We start from the raw sequence: 21,654 nt of genomic DNA, 5'->3' as shown, positions 1-21,654 counted from the left end.
CTACTTGGAAGGCTGAGGTAGGAGGATCGCTTGAATCCAGGAATTCGAGTTTAGCCTAAGCAACATAGTAAGATGAGACTTTTTCTCTTTAAAACGAACAAACAAAAAACCATTTCATAGAAAAATAAATACTTTCACTTTTTAAAAGCTGGACTGAATCACACTGACTATCTGAAAAAACCATGTCATTTTATAATAAAGAAATAGAGACCCAAAACTTAAATGGCTTAGTCAATCCCATAATTTGGAAAGATTAGAAACTACTCTTTACATATATTGAGAAAGGGCATAAACTGATTATAACAAATCTGATACGAAGCCAAAGAATTAACAAGAGAACCTCAAAGAATAAATTCTGCCCTTTTTATCAGATTCTTCTGCAAGTATACTCTGGAATTGCCCTAGTCTGAGGCTATTTTGGCAACTCTAGCAGCCTCATGCCCAAAACATTATAAGTTTACCTCCTTTTCTCTTTGTCTAGCGGCTAGGCCCACAGACTTTCTCATGGACCCAAACATCTTGTAACCACAAGGCCCTCAGACCCTCATCAATAACCTATCTCCCCCACCAATTCCTTTGTCCATATATCCATATCCACAAATCCCGTTTAAGGACAAAGGCAAGAGGCAAAGATCTGACATATCTCCATCCCTTTCTGTAAATATCTTTCACTTCTACTCCTCCCCCAATACCAGCTGTGCCTGAAAATGTGTTCACTTAGTGCCAGATCTTTTTCTCATGATGCGCCCATCTGTCTTTACAAACACATCTAGGTACTGTATTTTGTTCTTTACCTACCTCCCTATCCTTCCACCGAAATTATCCTTATTTCAGAAAATGACATCTAAATAGAGAGGAACAATTTTTTAAGTACTTACAAAGAAGTTAAAACAATTATGGTTTGTTACGAGAAGAATCCCTTAATACAAGCATTCCTATGAGACTCAATTGCTTACTATTTTCCCTTCATTAGTATGTTTAATAATGTTAATGGAGTTTTCATTCAATAAGAAGTCATTAAATATGTACTATATTCCTGATCAACTCTAGTTGTTAAATATCTTATTAAAATTTATAGAAAGGTACAACATAAGAGAATTTTCCCATCTTACCAATGTTCCATAAATACTGCTGTGCTGACCTAGTCCCAAAATCATACACACACACACAAAATTCTATCAAATAGGTGCTTTCCCCAGTCCCTGCCTATTTTCTTGAATATCATTATCAACCGCCATTTTCTTGAACAAAAGAACCCAATTAATTATTGCTTGCACTGTTGATAGGAAGAGAATACTAAATTCAACATGTTTCATAGGAGACTGCTGTACTCCACTCACACAGAAGCACTTAAAAGGCAAATTAAATATAAATGTTGTTGCAAGTAAGCATTTCCTGAGTACTTACTATGTTAAAAAATGAACACAGGAGAAGTTAGAAAACAGACTTAGTTAAATCTACAAAGACCAGAAGCTTAGACAAGAAGTAAAGAAAGAGATGAGAGCTATTAAATAGGCTTTATTGCCAGGTAACAATAAAATCTCAGCCTGAATAGGGAGTAGCAAATCCAAAGTTAACTTAATTCTCAGGGATACAGAAAGGAAAACCGCTTTGCTTGCTTACTTCTTTATTATGACCTAGAAATTTGACGAGTTGCTTTGCAATGACCTTCTGCAATTCCCCCCAGCCTTCACTCCTTTATCAAAACACTTCTGATGCTTTCAAACTATGCTCCCTGATTTGTTGCTTTTCTTCCCTTCACCTCGTTTTCAAAAGACATTAATTCAGCAATTAAAAAGGATGCTCTAAGGATCAGATGGCCAAAAATTTCTAGAACTTGAGAGTACTTACTCAGCAGAACATCTTTTTTTATTATTATTATTAATATTATTATTTTTGAGATGGAATCTTGCACTGTTGCCCAGGCTGGAGTACGATGGTGTAATCTCGGCTCAATGCAACCTCTGCCTCCCGGGTTCAAGCAAGTCTCCTGCCTCAGCCTCCTGAGTAGCTGGGACTACAGGCGCATGCCACCATGCCCAGCTAATTTTTTGCATTTTCGTAGGTACGGTGTCTCACTCTATTAGCCAGGATGGTCTCGATCTCCTGACCTCGTGATCTACCCACCTTGGCCTCCCAAACTGTTGGGATTACAGGCATGAGGCACCGTGCCCGGCTAGAACATCTTAACTAAAGAAAGCACCAGCTTAGCATACCTGTAAATACCAACTTGTATATACTAATAGCTTACATTCCCATGTTGTTAAGCATCTCCGATTGCCCTCAAGAATTCTAGTCTGTGTGTTACAGAAGACTTAACACAGCAAAGTCCTCCTCCATTTCTTATTACAACAATGAAGCTGGATATCCAATTTTTCAATTAAAAAAATCAAAGTAAAGTACACACCTTCCCTCCTTTCATGACGTCGATCATGAGACTGTGACGTTCGTTCATGATCATGTCTCCCTTTCTCTCGCATTGGAGAGCGATGCCTTGGAGGACTCTGCTTTCTCTGAGGAGACGACAAAGAATGTGAAGGATAAGGAGAGGCAGAGCGTCGTAAAGGTGGAGTTAGTGTCCGCTGATAAGATGGTGAAGGAGTTCTTTTTCGACGAGGAGAAGGAGAATGTCTCTGAATAGATGATCCCGATTGTGAGGAAGATGAGTGATGTCTAGAAGATATAGGAGAATGATGCTGTCCTGCTGGGGAAGTAGACCTACAAGGAAAAACAGTAACAATAAAACATGTATTCCAGAACTTCATTTCTAGCCAAAGGAAAATCTTTAAAAACAAAAAAGTGAATGTAAAAGTATAGATAATAACTCCAGGATAAATTTTAATTCACAATGCTGTAAAATTATAAGTAAGTCACTTTTTAAAGACATGACTTAACTTTAAGTCAACTAGAAGCAACAGTTCAAGCACAGATATGCGGTGCTTTTCTCCCAGGCTTTAGTGCCAAAGTACACTGCATTTTCCAACATACACCATCTACCCTAACTTAAAGTATGGAATTCACTCTGATAATCTGACAGTGTGAACAAGTACTTGGAGGGAGAAAACCCACAAACTACGGCAAAACATACTACTGAGATCTAGATAGAAAGTGGCTGTGAGAATGCCTGTAAATTCATGGCTATGGGAAAAGGAGAGCTAGCATCAGCTAAGACAAACAAAAAGTCCACGTTGCTTGGGTTGACATTTAGGACGATGAAAGAATCCTAGAGTTAAGGAAAGGATAACAAAATATATACTGTCTTTAACTTAAGCAATCTGCCTTCACTGTGGGCAGCACAAACTGAGAGTTAGTTCATAGTTCGTGGTTCAACTAACGCCTCCTCTATTCCCTGCAAATCATTTTCTTTCACTGCTACCAGAGAAACAACACATAACCTCATGAAACAGATGTGATCATTGAGTACATCTGAATCACTCCTAGAGTCTATTATGCCTGGGTCTTGTCCACACTTTTGTGCAATAACTAAGAAGCAGCAGCAAATAATGTTTAAAAAATAACATTCTAGACATGCCTAGAGAAATATCATACTCCTCAAAGCAATCATCTCAAGAGCTAAAAGCTTATTCAAAAAAATTCTGATTTTTTTAGTCAAAATATTTCTGTAATTATCTTCAGTGTCTATGATAAATATTTTTTAGTATGTACAATGATGGCACAAATCATTACTAATTCTAAAGCAGTTTCTCAACCCTAGCACTACTGACATTTTGTACTGGGTAACTCTTTGGAGGAAGGGGAGTGTCTTGCACAAGACATATAGGATGTTTAACAGCATCCCTGGCCTCAACTCACTAGATGCCAGTAGCAGCTCTCCCATTCTAAGGTACGACAATAAAAAATTACTCCAGACATTGACAAATGTCCTCTACCAGGCAAAATCACCTCCAGTTGAGAACCACTACCTTAAACTATGTTGTTTATAAATGATGCCTTAGTAAACCTTCCATCAAATAAAGGTTTCAATCTATAAACTACTTATAGTTTATAGTTATTTATATTACTACTCAAGGTCATGGCCAAGGTCTGATTTTTCACAAAAAAAATATAACTTTTGGCATAAATGGGTTAACGAGGTCATGGAATGCCCAGATATCTGGCTAAACATTATTTCTGGGCACATCTGTGAGGGATTCCTAAAAGAGTCTGGCATTTGAATCAGTAAACTGAGTAAGTCAGGAAACCGATCTAATATATTAGGAAGAATTTGCAGAAAATAATTTAGGCAAATAAAAATACCTTTGGGTAACAGTTGACTGAAATAAAAAGTCTGCTAACTAGATAGAACACTACACTCACCTAAACATCAAGTTTTCTGTGACTTGATTAAAGCTTTACGCTTTAATAAAATAGTGATTTCTTTCTAACATAAAAAGGTAAGCCATAAGCCACTAAAATTTAATTGACTCTAAATAGAAATTTATTAACTTAACAGATAACATGAGTGGAAGTACTCAATGGGTCTTTGCCAAATTTGGAAAACCATTTATGATGAACGCCCATTTAAATGCATCCTACTGAACAGAAAAATCACTGCAAGAGTAAAAATTAGAGTCAGTATTGTCTGGTGCTTTTCAATTTCAATTTCAACTTCATTAGGTTCTAGTAAATTTTTTTATTTTTTATTTTTTGGGGGACAAGGTCTCGCTTTGTCGCCCAGGCTAGAGTATAGTGGCATGATCATGGCCAAGCACTCTTGGCTTCCTGGGCTCAAGTGATCCTCCTGCCTCAGCCTCCTGAGCAGCTGGGACTACAGGCATATGCCACCACACTCAGCTAACTTGTTTTATTTTTATAGAGATGAGGTCTCACTATGCTGCCCTGGTTGGTCTTGAACTCCTGGGCTCAAGCAATCATCCTGCCTTAGCCTCCTAAAGTGCTGGGATTACAGGCATGAGCCACCATGCTTGACAGTTCTCGTCAATTTAAAAAACTAAAGAATGGTTCTCCACTGAACTGATATTTTGGTTACTTGAGTTTATTTCTGGGGAATACTTAAAATTGTTTCAAGAATGTCTACAATAGCCTTATTAGTTCATAAAACTTAAAAAGATAAAACAGTTCATATATACTATCTTTAAAAAACACATTAGGATCCAATCATGTTTCTATTTAACTTGATGTCTACAGCATGGAAGAAAAAACTTTAAACTTAGGATAATCAAGCTATTATATTAAGGTCAGAACACTAATGTGTTGTCAAATAATGGCTTCAACTTTTTAACTATATTTTCTTCTTACTCAACCTTCACCTATGTCCATTCTGCACATACAAAAGGTATGATTCTAAGTAACGAAATTGTCTTGAAATCTGGTGAAAATTAACAGTACTTTGGCTATAGACTATTACAGAGCTATAGTAAAGTACATTTCCACTTAGAATAGAAGTAACTTCAGATTAATTAGTCGTATGATCTATAATTGGCTGGTTTCTTATCTGAGGGAAAAAAATAAGTGAAATTTGAAATTCAAATAAAGAAAAAAGGAAAGTTTATTTAATGAAGAGAAGCTTAATACTTTAAAACAAAAATCTGTATAACGTAAGCAAGAGCACTGTGATTTATTGTATACAGGGAAAGTTGATCTTTAGTCTAACTAGATTCCAATAAAACACTTTTTAGTGCTGCTATAATTAGGACATGATGTGGTGTGGAATGAGAATATTCAGGGTATATTTCATTGTGGGAAAAAATGTGAAAATTAAGAAATTTAAAAATAAAAACTCCTCTCATTCAAGACGCAAGTAATTTCACCTGCAAACTAATAGGCTTACCCCAGACTTACTTAAAAATATTAACACCAATTTTTCTCTCAAAAAATGGTTTCTATTTCTCAAATATGAAAATATGCTTATATAACGCAACTGACATTCCTATTTTAACCTTTAAAATCATGTAAAATGTATACATTTTCAAAAACCAAAGGTAATATGGGCACTACCAAAATCAACTCTGTTTTCAGTGATAAAATATAATACAACATAATACGCATTTTACAAGTAGAAACATTTAGGTTCTATTACTTTACATATGAAGTTTATACTTATTAAATCACTTTAATTCACTCAACAAATATTAAGTGAGCGCATACTAACCTCTAAGTATTATTTTTGGCAATGAGGATATAGAAATGAAGAGAACAAAACCACTAACATGATAATAGTAATGACATTAATAATAGCAAGTAACATATATTGCTACTACGTGCATGACACTATTTTAAGTGCTTGTCATATATTAACTCACTTAATCTTTATGACAATCTAATAAGGTAATTGAATGTGATGGTTAATTTTACGTGTCAATACATTTATGCCTAGTGTTCCATTATTGGAACACTAAGCTTGTGGGAGTTATTTATATCCTACTGCTCAAGGTCATGGCCAAGGTCTGATTTTTCACAAAAAAATTCGCAACTTCTGGCATAAATGGGTTAACTGGGTCATGGAATGCCCAGCTATCTGGCTAAACGTGATTTCTGGGCACATCTGTAGAGCCTTTAGAGAACCCTAAAACAGTCTAGCATTTGAATCAGTAAACTGAGTAAAGCAGATGGCCCTGACCAATGTGTGTATCATCCCATCTACTGAGGGCCTGAACAGAACAAAAAGGTGAAGGAAGGTTACATTTTCTGTTTGCCTGACTGCTTGAGCTGAATGTTGATCTGCCCTTGCTTATCAGGTCTTATACGCGGACTGGAGTCAGCTTTCTACCTCTCACACTTCTGAATTACACCACCAGTTTTCCTGGGTCTCCAGCTTGTAGTCAGATCTAGGGCTTTACAGCCTCTATAATTGCATGAGCCAATTCCTTAAGTAAATCTCATTCTAGACATATCTTCTATTGGTTCAGTTTCTCTGGAAAACCTTGACTAATACCTCGAGGGAGGACTGGAAACCAGTCTCTCTAGTAACAGAGTCTATGGTCTAGGGAGCAAACCAACAATGACAAAGCAAGACAATTTCTGCTAATTAATGTAACAAAGTTTATAAAAAAGGACAACAAACAGAACTGTTAGGTCCAAAACAACCACAAAAAGTATGTACTTTTTATTCTTGGAGCTTAAAAACAATCTACGTGTGTGTGGCAGGAATACCAGCTATTTGTCTTTTTCTAACCCTTGATCACAAAACACAAAAAGTACATCACGGTGACTACTTTAGGTTGCTTGGTAAGGAAAGGACCTTTACTGGAGGATATATTTGAGCCAAGTGCTGAAGATCTGAGGGAAGAGCTTTAGGATCAATAAGCACAAAGGAGGCAGGAGGGATCTTGATGCATAAGAATAGAAAGAAGCCAAGTGGAACCACAATTTATGAGAGAATAGAGTCTCATGAGAGAATCAGAAAGCAGGCAGAGCCAGATATGGGCCACAGGTCATGGTAAAAGTCTGGATTTTATTCTAAGCATGAGAGAAAGCACTGGAGAGTGTTAGGCAGGTAAGTGCCATTTAAAATATAACAAGATCTTACTTGTCTAAATAAATTTGTAAGGTGAAAAAAGAAAATGCTTCTGTGTGATTTATTTTACACCTAGTAGCCTGCTACTCTTTTGCAGCAGGGTAAATACTCCCTGGAAAGGGAATCATTTCTAACTGAACAATCTTACAGAACTAGGAAGACCCTTGTCTGTGGGAATCTTTCAAAAGATCACTCCTCCATAAATACATAATGATACTTGTAAAACAGATTAGATTAAAAAAAAAAAAACCTCATACAAGTTCTAGATAATACAAGAAAATCTTCACTAAAGTACTAATAATTTTGTTCAAATTTCATTTTTGCATGCACAAATGCAGTACGGTTGGCTCCTGAACAACACAGGGTCACACTAATGTGAGTTTTCTTCTGCCTCTGCCAGCCTTGAGACAGCAAGAACAACCCCTCCTTTTTGCACTTCTCCTAGCCTCCTCAAAGGGATGATCTTTATAATGATCCACTTCCATGTAATGAATAGTAAATATATTTTCTCTTCCTTATGATTTTCTTAACATTTTCTTTTCTCTAGCTTACTTTGTAATAAGAATACAGTATATAATACAAATAACATACAAAATATGTGTTAATCAAATGTTTATGGTATCAGTAAAGTTTCCAGTTAACAGTGGGCTACTAGTAGTTAAGATTGGGGGGAGTCAAAAGTTATACAAGGATTTTCAACCGTACAGGGGGTTGATCTCCCAACCCCTTCATTGTTCAAGGGTCAACTGTAATTTCAAAAGTTTCAATTAAAGAATAAAAAATGTTAAAGACAACCCTTAAATTAACCCATCCTTTAATGCTATTCAAATCCAGAATAATTTAACAACTAATACTTTTATGAAACATGGTTCAAGATAAGAGCCTTACATAGACTTATTCAACAACATGACTTGAACCAAAAACTGTACCTACCAATCAAGGGTTAGAAAAAGACAAATAGCTGGTATTCCTACCACACACATGTGGATGGTTTTTAAGCTCCCAGAGTAAGAGAATCAATATTTAAAATACAATAAAACCCAAATACAACACACACTGGCATAAGACAACTGGCTCCTTCCGCTTGGTGGAACCAGTTAAAGTTACTACTTTCTGCTGGGGATAGGGTAGGGTGGCAAGAATATGAAACAGAGGACCAAACCAGGCCAAAAAACAGCAGGCAATCCAGTTTTGGAAGAGGAAGGTGCAGAAGTCCCCGATCTGCATTTCCCAGACATAATAACTTCCCAGATCAGGCCACTGGGTGCGAAAGAAGGGAGATTTCTGAAATTACTGTCAATGGCCTGAGCCAAAATTCTTCCCATGGTCATTTAACTATCAGTGAAAAAAAAAAAAAAATGCCACAACCTGGCACCAAACCACAGCCAGATTAGGATGGATTTTGACAGTGCAGGTGGGGGCTATTTTATTAATGTCATTATAATACAGCCCTACATTCTTTACAGAATTGACTCCACGTTATGCATTTCTGACTGAATCAACTATTGGAATAGGACTAAACTTCCAACCACCAGCCGCTACTAAAAACCTCTCTGAAAATACTTGAGAAGAGCCTCCCTCAAGTCTCCGATTTCGCAAAGCATGTTGGACAAAAGCTAAAAGTACAATTATTTAGGGTCATAATATCTTTCTAGATATGAGTTTCTCTCCCGAATTCAACAAATTTTCCCAACATCATACCTACTGAAGAGAGTCCAAGCCTTGGTTAATTTCACTAAATGTGAAAGGCTTCTTTTTTATCCATTGTGAATGAATTGTTTTGATGTTTATAAAATGATTTCATTCTTAACATAAGCCTTTCATAAGCTTAGTGTGCAACATAATCATGTTTGGCTATATTACAAACCCCACATATTTGGAAACACTATTTCACACACATACACCCACACCCCACCACCTTATTCTACTTGTACTAGCAGAGCTTTTGGAAATATTTTTGCTCACTGCTGCAATACCAGCTTTAGAACAGGTACTCAAGTAACTGTTGGATGAATAAATGAATTAGCACTTTTACTTCAGCACACCACCTCCTCCTAGTAAGCTTTCTGAGGCCTCACCAGAAGCAGATGCTGGAGCCATGTATGTACAGCCTGCAGAACCATGAGCCAATTCAACTTCTTTTCTTTATAAGTTACCTTGTCCCAGGTATTTCTTTATAGCAATACAAGAACAACCTGATACAACTACTATCAAGTAATAAGCAGATTTCTACATTCAGGTAATTGTGTTGGTATGATTGTTTTTTAATTAGCTATGCTCTGAGTACTACTTTCTCATTTGGCCACAAAGTCCTCAACCTAGCATTATGATTAAAATATATCCCTGTCAGTAAAATCATACTGAAACCAAAATATCTGGCAGAATGAGCTACATGCAATTGTCAGATGGTTTTTCTGATTATTATCCAAGAAGATTTTGTGTTTAAACCCTTGTTCCTAAAATACTACTAATGTATTACTTTCCTGATTTGGCATGGGAAAGTATACAGAATATATACTAATATAAGTGAGTACACTTATAAAAGCAAGTATTACAGATCTACCAAAAGATCATCATAAATATTCAATTTAGGATTATTTAGACATAATAGGTTAGGAATATTAACACAGAGTATTCCCTTCAAAAATTATCTTTCTGACTAAATACCTAAAATAAACTTAATTTCCCTTTGATTTACATCTCTTCTAAACAATTTACAGGAAAAATAAAATTAGTTTAGTTTGTTGGGTTCCCACCATAGTAGGCCCCGCTTACCTTTTCTTTTGCTTTCCCTGGTCAACCACAGGCCAAATATACTAATGGAAACTTCCAGAAAAAAACAATCCATATGTTTTAAATTGCACACACTTCTATGTGGCACAGTGAAATCTCCTGTCGTTCCACTCTATCCTAACCTGGACATGAATCATCCCTTTGTCCGGTAACCATACGCTGTATGCACTTGCTCACTGATCACTCTGTAGCCATCTCAGTTATCAGATTGACTTGCAGTTTGGCAACAACAGTAATTATGCAGTTCGAGTAACCCTTATTTTACTTAATAATGGCCCCAAGTGCAAAGAGGAGTGATGCTGGCAATTTGAATATGCCAAAAAAAAAAAAAAAAAAGCCATAAAGTACTTCCTTTGAGTTCTCAGGAAGAAAAACTGTATGCTGAGGTTGCAAAAATCTACAATAAGGAATATTCTATACACGAAATTATGAATAAAGAAAAAGAAACTCATGCATCGTATATACAAGGTTCAGCACTATTTGCCATTTCTGGCATCTACTGAGGGTCTTGGAATGTATTCCCTGAGAACAAGGGGGGTAGAAATAGGATTTTACTATTCTCTGTAAAGAGTAGGTCATGGAAAGTTTATTTTAAAAAAATATTATGGGAAATTGCTATATTTTCTGAAAGCAGAGTAATAAACCCATAAGACTTTTTCTCTGCATAAATGACTAGTACTCAGGTTTTGATCAACATTGCATAAATAAATCAAAGCTGAGTAAAGTTGGAAGACACTGATAACATTCATTTAAGAGCTGAAGTCTCCAAATTATTCAATTAAAAATTAACCACATGATAGAATTTTGTATTAAACTTACAAATACTCTGGGAAGAGCACATTTTTAACAAACTTGACACGCCAATGACAGTTTGGGAGGAAAGTACTCAAATCTTTGACATCAGGTTAGTGTCCTAGGCTTCAAGAATGATTCATGATTCTAACATTTTTTTGGAGACGGGAAAAATCATGAACTTTTCTAGAAGGGTATAGGCACTCTCCCTCACCAAAACACATACACAGGCAAAGTTTTATACATAACTCAAGAAGCTTGTAGACCCCTAAAATCCACCAATGGACTTCGGGTTAGAAGCACCTGATATAGAAGGTCGGACAACTGAGACACAATTATCTATTATGAATCATGGATAATTCAGTAAGCATTAACTGTTACAACTTATTTTTGAATTTGGACAACTGAGTCACAGAGAAAAGCTAGAAGGATTTAAAGTCAGAGGATCGTGTAGCATTGTTGCATCTCCTATGCCATGTGTATGCACACCTATGCCACGTAAATGGGTAACTCAATAGAAAGCCATCCTTTAAGAAATGTAAGCAACCGCTTATATCCAGTAAGCCTAGTGGGTCATACTTGAAGGGGGACAAAAAAAAAAAAAAACCAAAGCCAAAACCCACATATTTGGAAACACTATTTTACAAACACACACAGACAGACACACACACATACCCCATCACTATATTACTTCTACTTGTACTGTCGGATGAATGAATTTGCGATTTTACTTAAGCACAACACCTCCTAGTAAACAAAACACCACTAATACGCCCATTATAACATTCAAAGTGTTTTTAAGGGGCATTTTTTTTCCAAAAGGAATTTAGACACTAAAATTTAATTACATTCCTTATCAATCTGAAGACAATGACAAAGACACTGTTTAGTTTTAAAATTAATACAGGTACACCTCAGAAACATAGGTTTGGTTCCCATAATAAAGCAAATATCACAGTAAAGTGAGCCACACAAATGTTCAGTTATGTTTACACTATACTGTAGTCTTTGAAGTGTACAATAGATTTATATTGAAAAAAGTACAGGCCGGGCGCGGTGGCTCACACCTGTTAGCACTTTGGGAGTCCGAGATGGGTGGATCACGAGGTCAGGAAATCAAGATCATCTTGGCTAACACGGTGAAATCCCATCTCTACTAAAAATACAAAAAAAATTAGCCGGGCGTGGTGGCAGGTGCCTGTAGTCCCAGCTATTCAGGAGGCTGAGGCAGGAGAATGGCATGAATCCGGGAGACGGAGCTTGCAGTGAGCCAAGATCACGCCACTGCACTCCAGCCTGGGTGAGAGAAAGAAACGCCATCTCAAAAAAAAAAAAAAGAAAGTACATAACTTAATTTTTAAAATACTTTATTGTTTAAAAAAATGCTAACAATCATCTAAGACTTCAGAGAGTTGTTACCATTTTATGGGTAAGGGTACTATCTTGATGCTGATGGCTGTTGACTGATGAGGGTGAAGGCTGCAAAAGGCTGAGAAGGCTGTGGCAATTTCTTAAAATAAGACGATGATGAAGTTTGTCACACCAATTGACTCCTCCTTTCAGAAAAGATTTATCTGTAGCATATGATGCTGTTTACTAGCATTTTACCCACAGTAGAATTTTCAAAACTGGAGTCAGCTGGGGATGGTGGCGCAAGCCTATAACTACAACGTTTTGGGAGGCTGAGGCAGGAGGATTACTTGAGCCCAGGAGTTCTAGATCAGTCTGGACAACATAGTGAGACCTCATTTCTACAAAAAAATTTTAAAAATTAGCTGAGTGTGGTGATGCATGCCTGTAAGCCCAGCTACTTGGGAGGCTGAGGTGGGAGGATCACTTGACCACTTGATGGGAGGCGGAGGCTATAGTGAGCTGAGATGGCGCCAGTGAACTTAAGCCTGGGTAATAGCGAGACACAGCGAGCTGAGATTGCGCCAGTGCACTTAAGCCTGGGTAACAGCGAGAACAAAAACAAAAAACAGCACACATATACACAAAAAACAAACCTGGTGCTCTCAAACCCTGCTGCTGCTTTGTCAACAAAGTTTATGTGACACTCTAAATTATTTGGTGTCACTGTCATTTAAAACATGTTTCTAGCGTCTTCACCAGGAGTAGATTCCATCTCAAGAAACCACTTTCTTTGTTCATCCATATGAAGCAACTCCTCATCCATTCAAGTCTGATTTGAGATTGCAGCAATTCAGTTACATCTTCAGGATCTACTTTTAATTCTAGTTTTCTTGCTATTTCCACCACATCTGCAGTTACTTCTTTCAATAAAGTCTTGAACCTCTCAAAGTCATCCATGAAAGTTGTAATTGACTTCTAACTCCTGTAAATATTAATATTTTGACCTCCTCCCGTGAATGACGAATGTTCTTAATGGCATCTTGAATAGTAAATCCTTTCCATGAAGTTTTCAATTTACTTTGCCCAGATCTATCAGGGGAATCACTATCCATGGCAGCTTTGGCCTTACAAAATGTATTTTTAAAATAAGACTCAAAAGTAAAAATTAGTCTTTGATCCATGGGCTGTAGGGTGCCTTTTGTCTTAGCAGGCATGAAACTATTACTCTCTCCTTACATCTTCGTCAGGGCTCCTGCGTAAACAGGCACATCATAAACAAGCAGTAGTATTCTGAAAAGAATCTTTTTTTCTGAGCAATAGGTCTCAATAGTGGGCTCAAAATATTTAGTAAACCATGCTGTATACAGATGTGCTGTCACCCACGCTTGTTGTTCCACTTAAGAGCACAGGCAGAGTAGATTTAGCATAATTCTTTAAAATCCTAGGATTTTCAGGATGGTAAACGAGCACTGGCTTCACCTTAAAACCCCCAGCTGCACTAGCCCCGAACGAGAGTCAGCCTGTCCTTCGGAGCTTTGAAGCCAAGCATTGACTTCTCCTCTCTGGCTGTGAACATCTTGGATGGCATCTTCTTCCAATAAGGCTGTATCAACTACAATGAAAATTTGTTTAGTGTGGTCAACACCAATTATCTTATCTAGATCTTCTGGATAACTTGCCACTGCTTCTTCATCAGTATGTGCTGCTTCATCTTGCACTTTTGAGCTATGGAGATGGTTTCATTTGTTAAATGTCATGAAGTAACCTCTGCTAACTTCAAACTTTTTTTCCTGCAGCTTCCTTACCTCTTTCAGCCTCGAAAGAATTAAACAGAGTTAGGACCTTGCTCTGGATTAGACTCTGGCTTAAAGGAATGTTGTGGCAGATTTCAATTGTGGCTGCTTTGATCTTTTATCCAGCCCACTCAAACTTCCTCCGCATCAGCAATACGGCTGTTTTGCTTTCTTCTCATTCATATGTTCATTGGAGTAGCACTTTAAATTTCCTTCAAGAACTTTACCTTTGCATTCACAACTTAGCTGACTGGCACAAGAGGTCTAGCTTGCCACCTAAGTTTTCAATATGCCTTCCTCACTAAGCTTAATAACTTCTAGCTCTTGATTTAAAGTAAAAAACGCTTCCTTTTTACTTGAACACTTAGGGGCTACTACATGTAGGGTTATTAGTTGCCTAATTTCTATAACATCTCAGGGAACTGAGAGGGAATCGTTGTGTGTCAGGAAATAGAGAGGCCCAAGGAGATGGTGAGAGACAGGGGACTAGCCAGTCAGTAGGGCAGTTAGAACACACACATTTGCAGATAAAGTTCACTGTTTTATATGGGTGCAGTTCATGATGCCTCAAAACAATTACAATGGTAATGTTGACAATTACTGATCACAGTCCACCATAACAGATATAATAATGATGAAAACCCTTGAACTATTTCAAGAATTACAGAGATACAAAGTGAACACGTTATTAGAAAAGTGGCACTGATAGGCTTGTTTAATTCAGGGATGCCACAAACCTTCCATTTGTAAAAATACACAACATCTGCGAGGTTCAATAAAATTGGTGCACCTGTAATTTCTTTAGTCAGAGTAATAGAGACAAATGAAAATAACGGCCCCACCTAAGAACCTTGGTAATTAAATTAACTCTTCCTAAACCAAAACGTCTTTTTCCAACCTTGTCACATATGGCTGTAGAACTCCAGTGCGTGCAGATCAGCTATTTATATAATCTTCCAGTATTCCTAGCTCTGTTGTTTCATGTCTTTAGATGAAAACAAAACAAAACAAAACAAAACAAAAAACCAAGTTCAGATTTGTCTACATACTAAGTAACAGGTGAGTCCTATGCATACCATTTAGGGATAACCCAGGGAGAAAAACTGGAAAATGAAGGATCAGCCTGTGTAATATTCAAGTCCTCATAATACAAATGTTTTTGCTATTTAAATGATAAACTAAGAATAGGTGTTAAGAACCATCTCTCAGAGACTTCTTAGTCAAAATACCAAAATAAAAGTACAAAGAACCATTAGGGAAAACTAAAGGCTTTACTGATAGAACGTCAATCACCAAAAACATTTACATGTACTTTTCACAAACACACCTGCTGGACTGAGTAAAATATAGAGTATAGTTTAAAAAAACATACTTAAGAATTGTGAAGGCTCTAGTTAACCGTTCTCTTGCATGCCAAGAAAAACAATTAACAGAGTGGAAGAAAAAAGCAACATATGGAATAGGAAAAAATATTTTAAAATCTTATCTCTGATAAGGGTTTAATATCCAGAATATATAACGAACTCCTAGAACTTAACAGAAAAAAACCCAAATAACCCAATTAAAAAATGGGCAAACAACTGGAAAGACATTTCTCCAAAGATGATATACAAATGGCCGACAAGCACATGAAAGGATGTTCAACATGACTAATTCTCAGAGAAATACCAATCAAAACCTCAATGGGATAACACCTCACCTCAATGAAATAAACACACCTATTTGAATAGTGACTATAAAACAAACAAAAGCAGAAAATAAGTGTTAGTGAAGGTATGGATAAACTGGAACACTTGTGTACTGTTGGGAATGTACAACAGTGCAACTGCCATGGAAAATAGTATGGAGGTTTCTCAAAAAATTAAAAATAGAATTATCATATGATTCAGCAACTCTACTTCTGGGTATATAGACAAAAGAACTGAAAGCAGGGTCTCAAAGGGATTATTTACACATTCATTCTCATGGCAGCACTATCAGTAATAGCCAGGAGGTCAAAGAACCCAAACATCCATCAAATGGATGAATGGATAAATAAAATGTGGCATATACATACAATGAAATATTATTCAGCCTTAAAAAGGATGGAAATCCTGTCACATGCCACAGCAAGAAGGAACCTCGAGGACATTCTGCTAAGTGAAATAAGCCTATCAAAAAAGACAAACACTATGATTCCACTTATATGAGGCATCTGAAGCAGTCAAATTCACAGAAACAAAATAGGATGTTAGTTACCAGGAGCTGGGAAAAGGTGGAAAGGGGGAGTTATTTTTTGATAGATACAGAGTTTCAGATTTGCAAAATAAAAAAGTTCTGGAGAATTGTTTCACAATGTAAAAATACTTAACACTACTAAACTATAAACTTTAAAATGATGAAGATGGTACATTTTATGATTTTTTACCACAATAAAAAAATTCAAATATAAATTGTAAAAGTTAATGCTTACAGAATTATCCATTACTCATAATAGATATTATGGGAATTATTAAAATAAATATACACACTATTGTAAACAAAACTAAAATATCCAATATGCTAATGCCCAAAAGCTTCTGAAAAGTAAATATTCTATATTCTACAAAAGTTAATATTGTTAAAAACATACAATCCTACTTACCTTGGCTTGTCTCTCTTTTCTCTTTGTCTTTCAAAATCTCGTCCTCTGTCCTTTCCATCTCTTGTTTTTTCTTCTATCCTGTCTTTTACTTTGTATTTTTCTTTGTATTTTTTCCCCAGAGCAATATCTTCTGGTATAGGAGGGGGTGGACTAGGAGTACGTGGTCCTTTCTTTTTACTTTGGTTGCTTTTTGAATTTCTGAAGGTAATACAAAGCTATCATTAGAGGTTCAAATATGCCAAAAGGATATTTTTTAAAGCCTTCTTAAAAACAGCAGTGTTCCTTTATATTACTTGCCCTTTATTATTTTGTACACTACTAACCAATATCCAGAAGACAAAAAACAGAAATGGGTGAAGAATTAATTTACTTAATACTTATTTTGTTAACACTGCTTATTATTATATAACTTTAAAGGGGCAGGTTTCTGAGAAAAGACAGAGGTTAAATAGGAAGACAATTTCAGAAAAGATAATAATACAATGACCGTTTACATTTTTTTTAAGACATAGAAAAGTAGACAAAGAAAGCAAAAATTACCTATAATTCTACTACTCAAGGAGAACTATTTTCAACATCTTGAATATTTACATACTTTTGCCATATATCTTTCTTTCTCTATCTACTCATTTAAAACTGGGTATTCAAATGCAAAAGAATGAAGCTAGACCTTTATATTGTACCAGATCAAAAATTAACTCAAAATAAAGACCTAAACACAAAAGCAAAAACTATAAAAATCCTAAAAGAAAATATAGAAGAAAAGCTTCATGACCTTGGACTTGGCAACGACACCAAAGGCACAGCTAACAACAAAGCAAAAATAGACAAATGGGACTACATCAAATTTTAAAACTTTTGCATGTCAAAGGACACAATCAACAAAGTGAAAAGGCAACTTATAGAATGGGAGAAAATATGTGCAAATCATATACATATATATATAGTCACAACTATTTTCTCTCATCATTGGAAATGGGTAACTCTACGTGTGTGTGTGTGTGTGTGTGTGTGTGTGTTACACACATTCATGGAATATCCTATTACAATATTCTGTAAAATTTTAAAATACTGAACATAGACATAGTGCGAACATCTTTCTGTAACACAAAGTAGCTTCAGATGGCTCATGCCTGTAATCCCATCACTTTGGGAGGCCGGGGCGGAGGGGCGGGTGGGGTGGATGACTTGAGGTCAGGAGTTTGAGACCAGCCTGGCCAACATGGTGAAACCCTATCTCTACTAAAAATACAAAAATTAGCTAGGCATGGTGGTGGGTGCCTGTAATCCCACCTACTCAGGAGGCTGAGGCAGAAGAATCACTTGGACCCAGAAGACAGAGGTTGCAGTGAGCCAAGACTGTGCCACCGCACTCTATTCTGGGTGACAGAGTGAGACTCCATCTCAAAATAAAACTTTTTTTAAAAAACAGATTTAGGTAATCATTTTCATTGACTGTATAGAATTTCCTTGAAAAAATGCTCCAAAACTTTTTAAAACAATTTCATAGTTCTTCAAGTGGCTTCCAGGTTTTCATCATTATTTAAAAAACACAATTACATCATCTACAAATGAAATACCAACCATTGTCAGTATATATTCATCATAAATCTTTGAATCTTGTTTAAGAAATTTTTACCAACTCTGAGGTCACAAAGATGGTCTCCTAAAATTTTGTAGTTTTGCCTTTCACATTTGTCTTTTATCTACTTGTAATTGATTTTGGGTACAGACTTTGTTCTTTAAGTGCCTCTTTTTAGCAATTTAAGTAATTTTAAGTAAGTGTCCCATACACATTCAAAACTGGCTGTCTTTGCCTCTTAACAACAGTTTTATTGGATATAGCATTTTCATGTCAAAATCCTTTTACCTCAGAGCTCTAGTTAAAATATTTTGTAACATTTAACGTTGCAGGTAAGAAGTCCAAAGAAAATCAAATTTTTTACTATTCAGGTAAACTGGTTTTTCTGTTGGCATGCTTATGAACATTATACCTTGAAAATTACTCACTGGAAAAAGGTTTTCACTAAGTCCAGGTATTTTTTAAAAATCTTTTCCAGCACTAAATGGACTGTTTCAATCTGAAACTTCAAACTTTTTACTCAATTTCTTCTATTTTCGTTTCGTAACTTTTCCTCATGACCCAAGTCTCTGCAGTTCTCTTTATTATACAGTTACTGTATCTCTTGGATCTCTCCTCCATGTTAGATTTCTCTGTCATTTCCATTTTTCCTGCTTTTCCAGGATCTTAAATCTGTCTTTATATTCAGTAATTTTTAAAGTAAATTGCTAATTCTAAATTTGGCCATTTCATTGTTCTGCTATTTTTTGATTTCTTTTTTTGGAGACGGTGTCTCGCTCTGTTGCCCAGGCTGGAGTGCAGTGGCACGATCATGGCTCACTGCAGCCTCGACCTCCAGGGCTCAAGTGATCCTCATGCCTCAGCCCCCTGAGTAGCTAGGAGTACAGTTGCATGCCACCACACCTGGCTAATTTTTGTATTTTTGCGGAGAGAGGGTTTCACCATGTTGTCCAGGCTGGTCTCAAATTCTTGGGCTCAAGTGATCTGCCCACCTCAGACCACTGCACCTGTCCTATTCTGTTATTTTCCATTTGAACTCTTTTCTCTTTTAAAATATTGTTGTTCAGGCTGGTCGTGTTGGCTCATGCCTGTAATCCCAGCACTTTGAAAGGCCGAGGCAGGAGGATTGTGAGGAGGTCAGGAGTTCGAGACCAGCCTGACCAACATGGTGAAACTTGCCTCTACTAAAAATACAAAAATTAGCCAGGTGTGGTGGCACAAGCCTGTAATTCCAGCCACTCAGGAGGCTGAGGCAGGAGAACCACTTGAACCTGAGAGGCAGATGTTGCAGTGAGCCAACTGCACACCAGCCTGGTGACAGAGTGAGACTCTGTCTCAAAAAAAAAATAAAATAAATAAAAAAAGTTGTTGTTCAACCTGGCACCAACCAGATTGATAAACTGGCTCATCTGATCTGGTAGCCCCCACCAAAGAACTGACTCAGCACAAGAAGACAGCTTCGACTCCCTATGATTTCATCTCCGACTTGACCAATCAGCACTCCCAGTTCACTGGCTTCCCCCAGTCTCCCTGCGACCCCGCCACCAAGTTGTCCTTTAAAACTCTGATCCCCGAATGCTCAGGGAGACTAATTTAATAATGAAACTCCAGTCTTCTGTAAAAATATAAAATAAAATAAAAACAGAGTGTTCAGTTTTTTTCCCCATGATCAACTGCTTTTGTCCTCTAAATACAATATCCTCACAAACTGCACTAAACTTATAATTTATAATTTAAGTTTGTTCCTGTTTACTGTATTAACGTTTCCGTGTAAGCCATCTGCTCAGAGTGTTCAGTCTGGTACTAAGGTTTGTAAGTAGCCCTTTTCATACATATGGTGAGTTTTCACTATCTACTAATTTCACTATCTACTGATATTTATAAATGAGGACCTAAGCCTAAATCCTAGAACTTATTTCCTATCATGCTGAATTCTCAAGTCCCAAGAGTTCTTAGCTATATATATATATATATACACACACACACAATAGTACCTACCTCAAAATTGCTGGCAATATTTTAAAAGCACTTGACTCATAGTGAGCATTCAGAAAATGTAGCTTTCTTAGTCCTCATCCCTATGTCTTATTATCACTGATAGAGTTAACCATGTAAACAAGTAGGAAATTACTAAAATATGATGACTAAATCTATTTTTCATCCTTGTCTTCTGCCAACCACCATTATTAGTCACATACCTCATTGCATATTAATGAGATGACTCAATCTTCTTATGCACCCTAACAGATATGTGATAAATATCTGTATTTCTGGATATTTTTCTACTTTAAAGGTAAAAACGAATCAATAATTGGCATCTGTATCAAAATTATCTTTTAAAATTTCATGATTAAACAACAAAGGAATTCATGACACAAACTATTTTTACATTATCACCTATACTAGCAGAGTGTTTACCAAACTTTTCTTCTGAGCACAGTGGTAAACCATACTATCTGCACTTTGTTGAAATTAAGCATGGCCAAGTGACCAAGATCTGGCCAAAGGAATGTGAGTGGAAATGATGTATACCACCACTTTCAGGCCCATATCTCAAAGGACTCTGATATGCCAGGCAATTTCAAACTATAGAGCTAAATAACTGTAATACACAGTTTCCATTTTTCTTTGTACATTCCATTCTTTGGTTTCCTTGAAAACCCAAGAAAGTGGAATCATGCTCAGAAGGAGCCGGGGTTACTCAATCTCCATGTATAGGACAGCCACCTGTCAATCAGAAACACTCATTTTGACTTTATGTGAGAAATAACCTTCTGTTGTGTTAAACCACTGACATTTTGGGACTTAGCTATAATCACAACCCGGATTGTTCTAATATACTTACTAAAGTACAGAATTTCTTCACATTACTATCAAAATTATATGTGGTTAGAAAACACAATTACGTTATAGTGCTTTCCGACTGAAGAGGCCAAAACTGGTTTTGTGTATTCTGAAATCAACAAGATCTTCAACATTTAAACAGTCAACTCATTGTTGTTCCAGTGCCACAGAGCCTACTTCTGACTTGTGGCAAAGAGCCCATCGGTCTACTTTTATCAGTTTTTAATCCTTTCTCTCTTAAAAACTATTGTTTTATATTAGCTTTTGACACACTTAATATTCTCTGTACAAAGAGCTATAAAGAAAAATTCACCTAATAAAAACTAAGATTACAGTGCAGATGGACAGAATAGGTAATATATTTATGATTTTAGATTATACCATATCTCACATATCA

At 36.4% G+C, this 21,654-nt stretch overlaps 1 protein-coding gene across 13 annotated transcripts in view; it reads right to left on the bottom strand.

The window, feature by feature from the left end:
- The window catches only part of ZC3H13 (zinc finger CCCH-type containing 13), a 93,116-nt gene that overhangs the window by 30,872 nt on the left and 40,590 nt on the right, over positions 1–21,654 (bottom strand). For all 13 annotated transcript variants that reach the window (XM_033176945.1, XM_033176952.1, XM_033176955.1 and 10 more), the window contains 2 exons: positions 16,832–17,029; positions 2,408–2,718 (listed from right to left, as the gene is read on the bottom strand). In XM_033176945.1, the coding sequence (XP_033032836.1) occupies positions 2,408–2,718; positions 16,832–17,029 (509 nt within the window). The remainder of the gene's footprint in view (positions 1–2,407; positions 2,719–16,831; positions 17,030–21,654) is intronic.

Source organism: Trachypithecus francoisi, unplaced genomic scaffold, assembly GCF_009764315.1.
Source record: "Trachypithecus francoisi isolate TF-2019V2 unplaced genomic scaffold, Tfra_2.0 Lachesis_group18, whole genome shotgun sequence".
NCBI lineage: Eukaryota > Metazoa > Chordata > Mammalia > Primates > Cercopithecidae > Trachypithecus > Trachypithecus francoisi.
The sequence above is the reverse complement of the archived record's forward strand: the minus strand, read 5'-3'. Positions and strand labels throughout refer to the sequence as shown.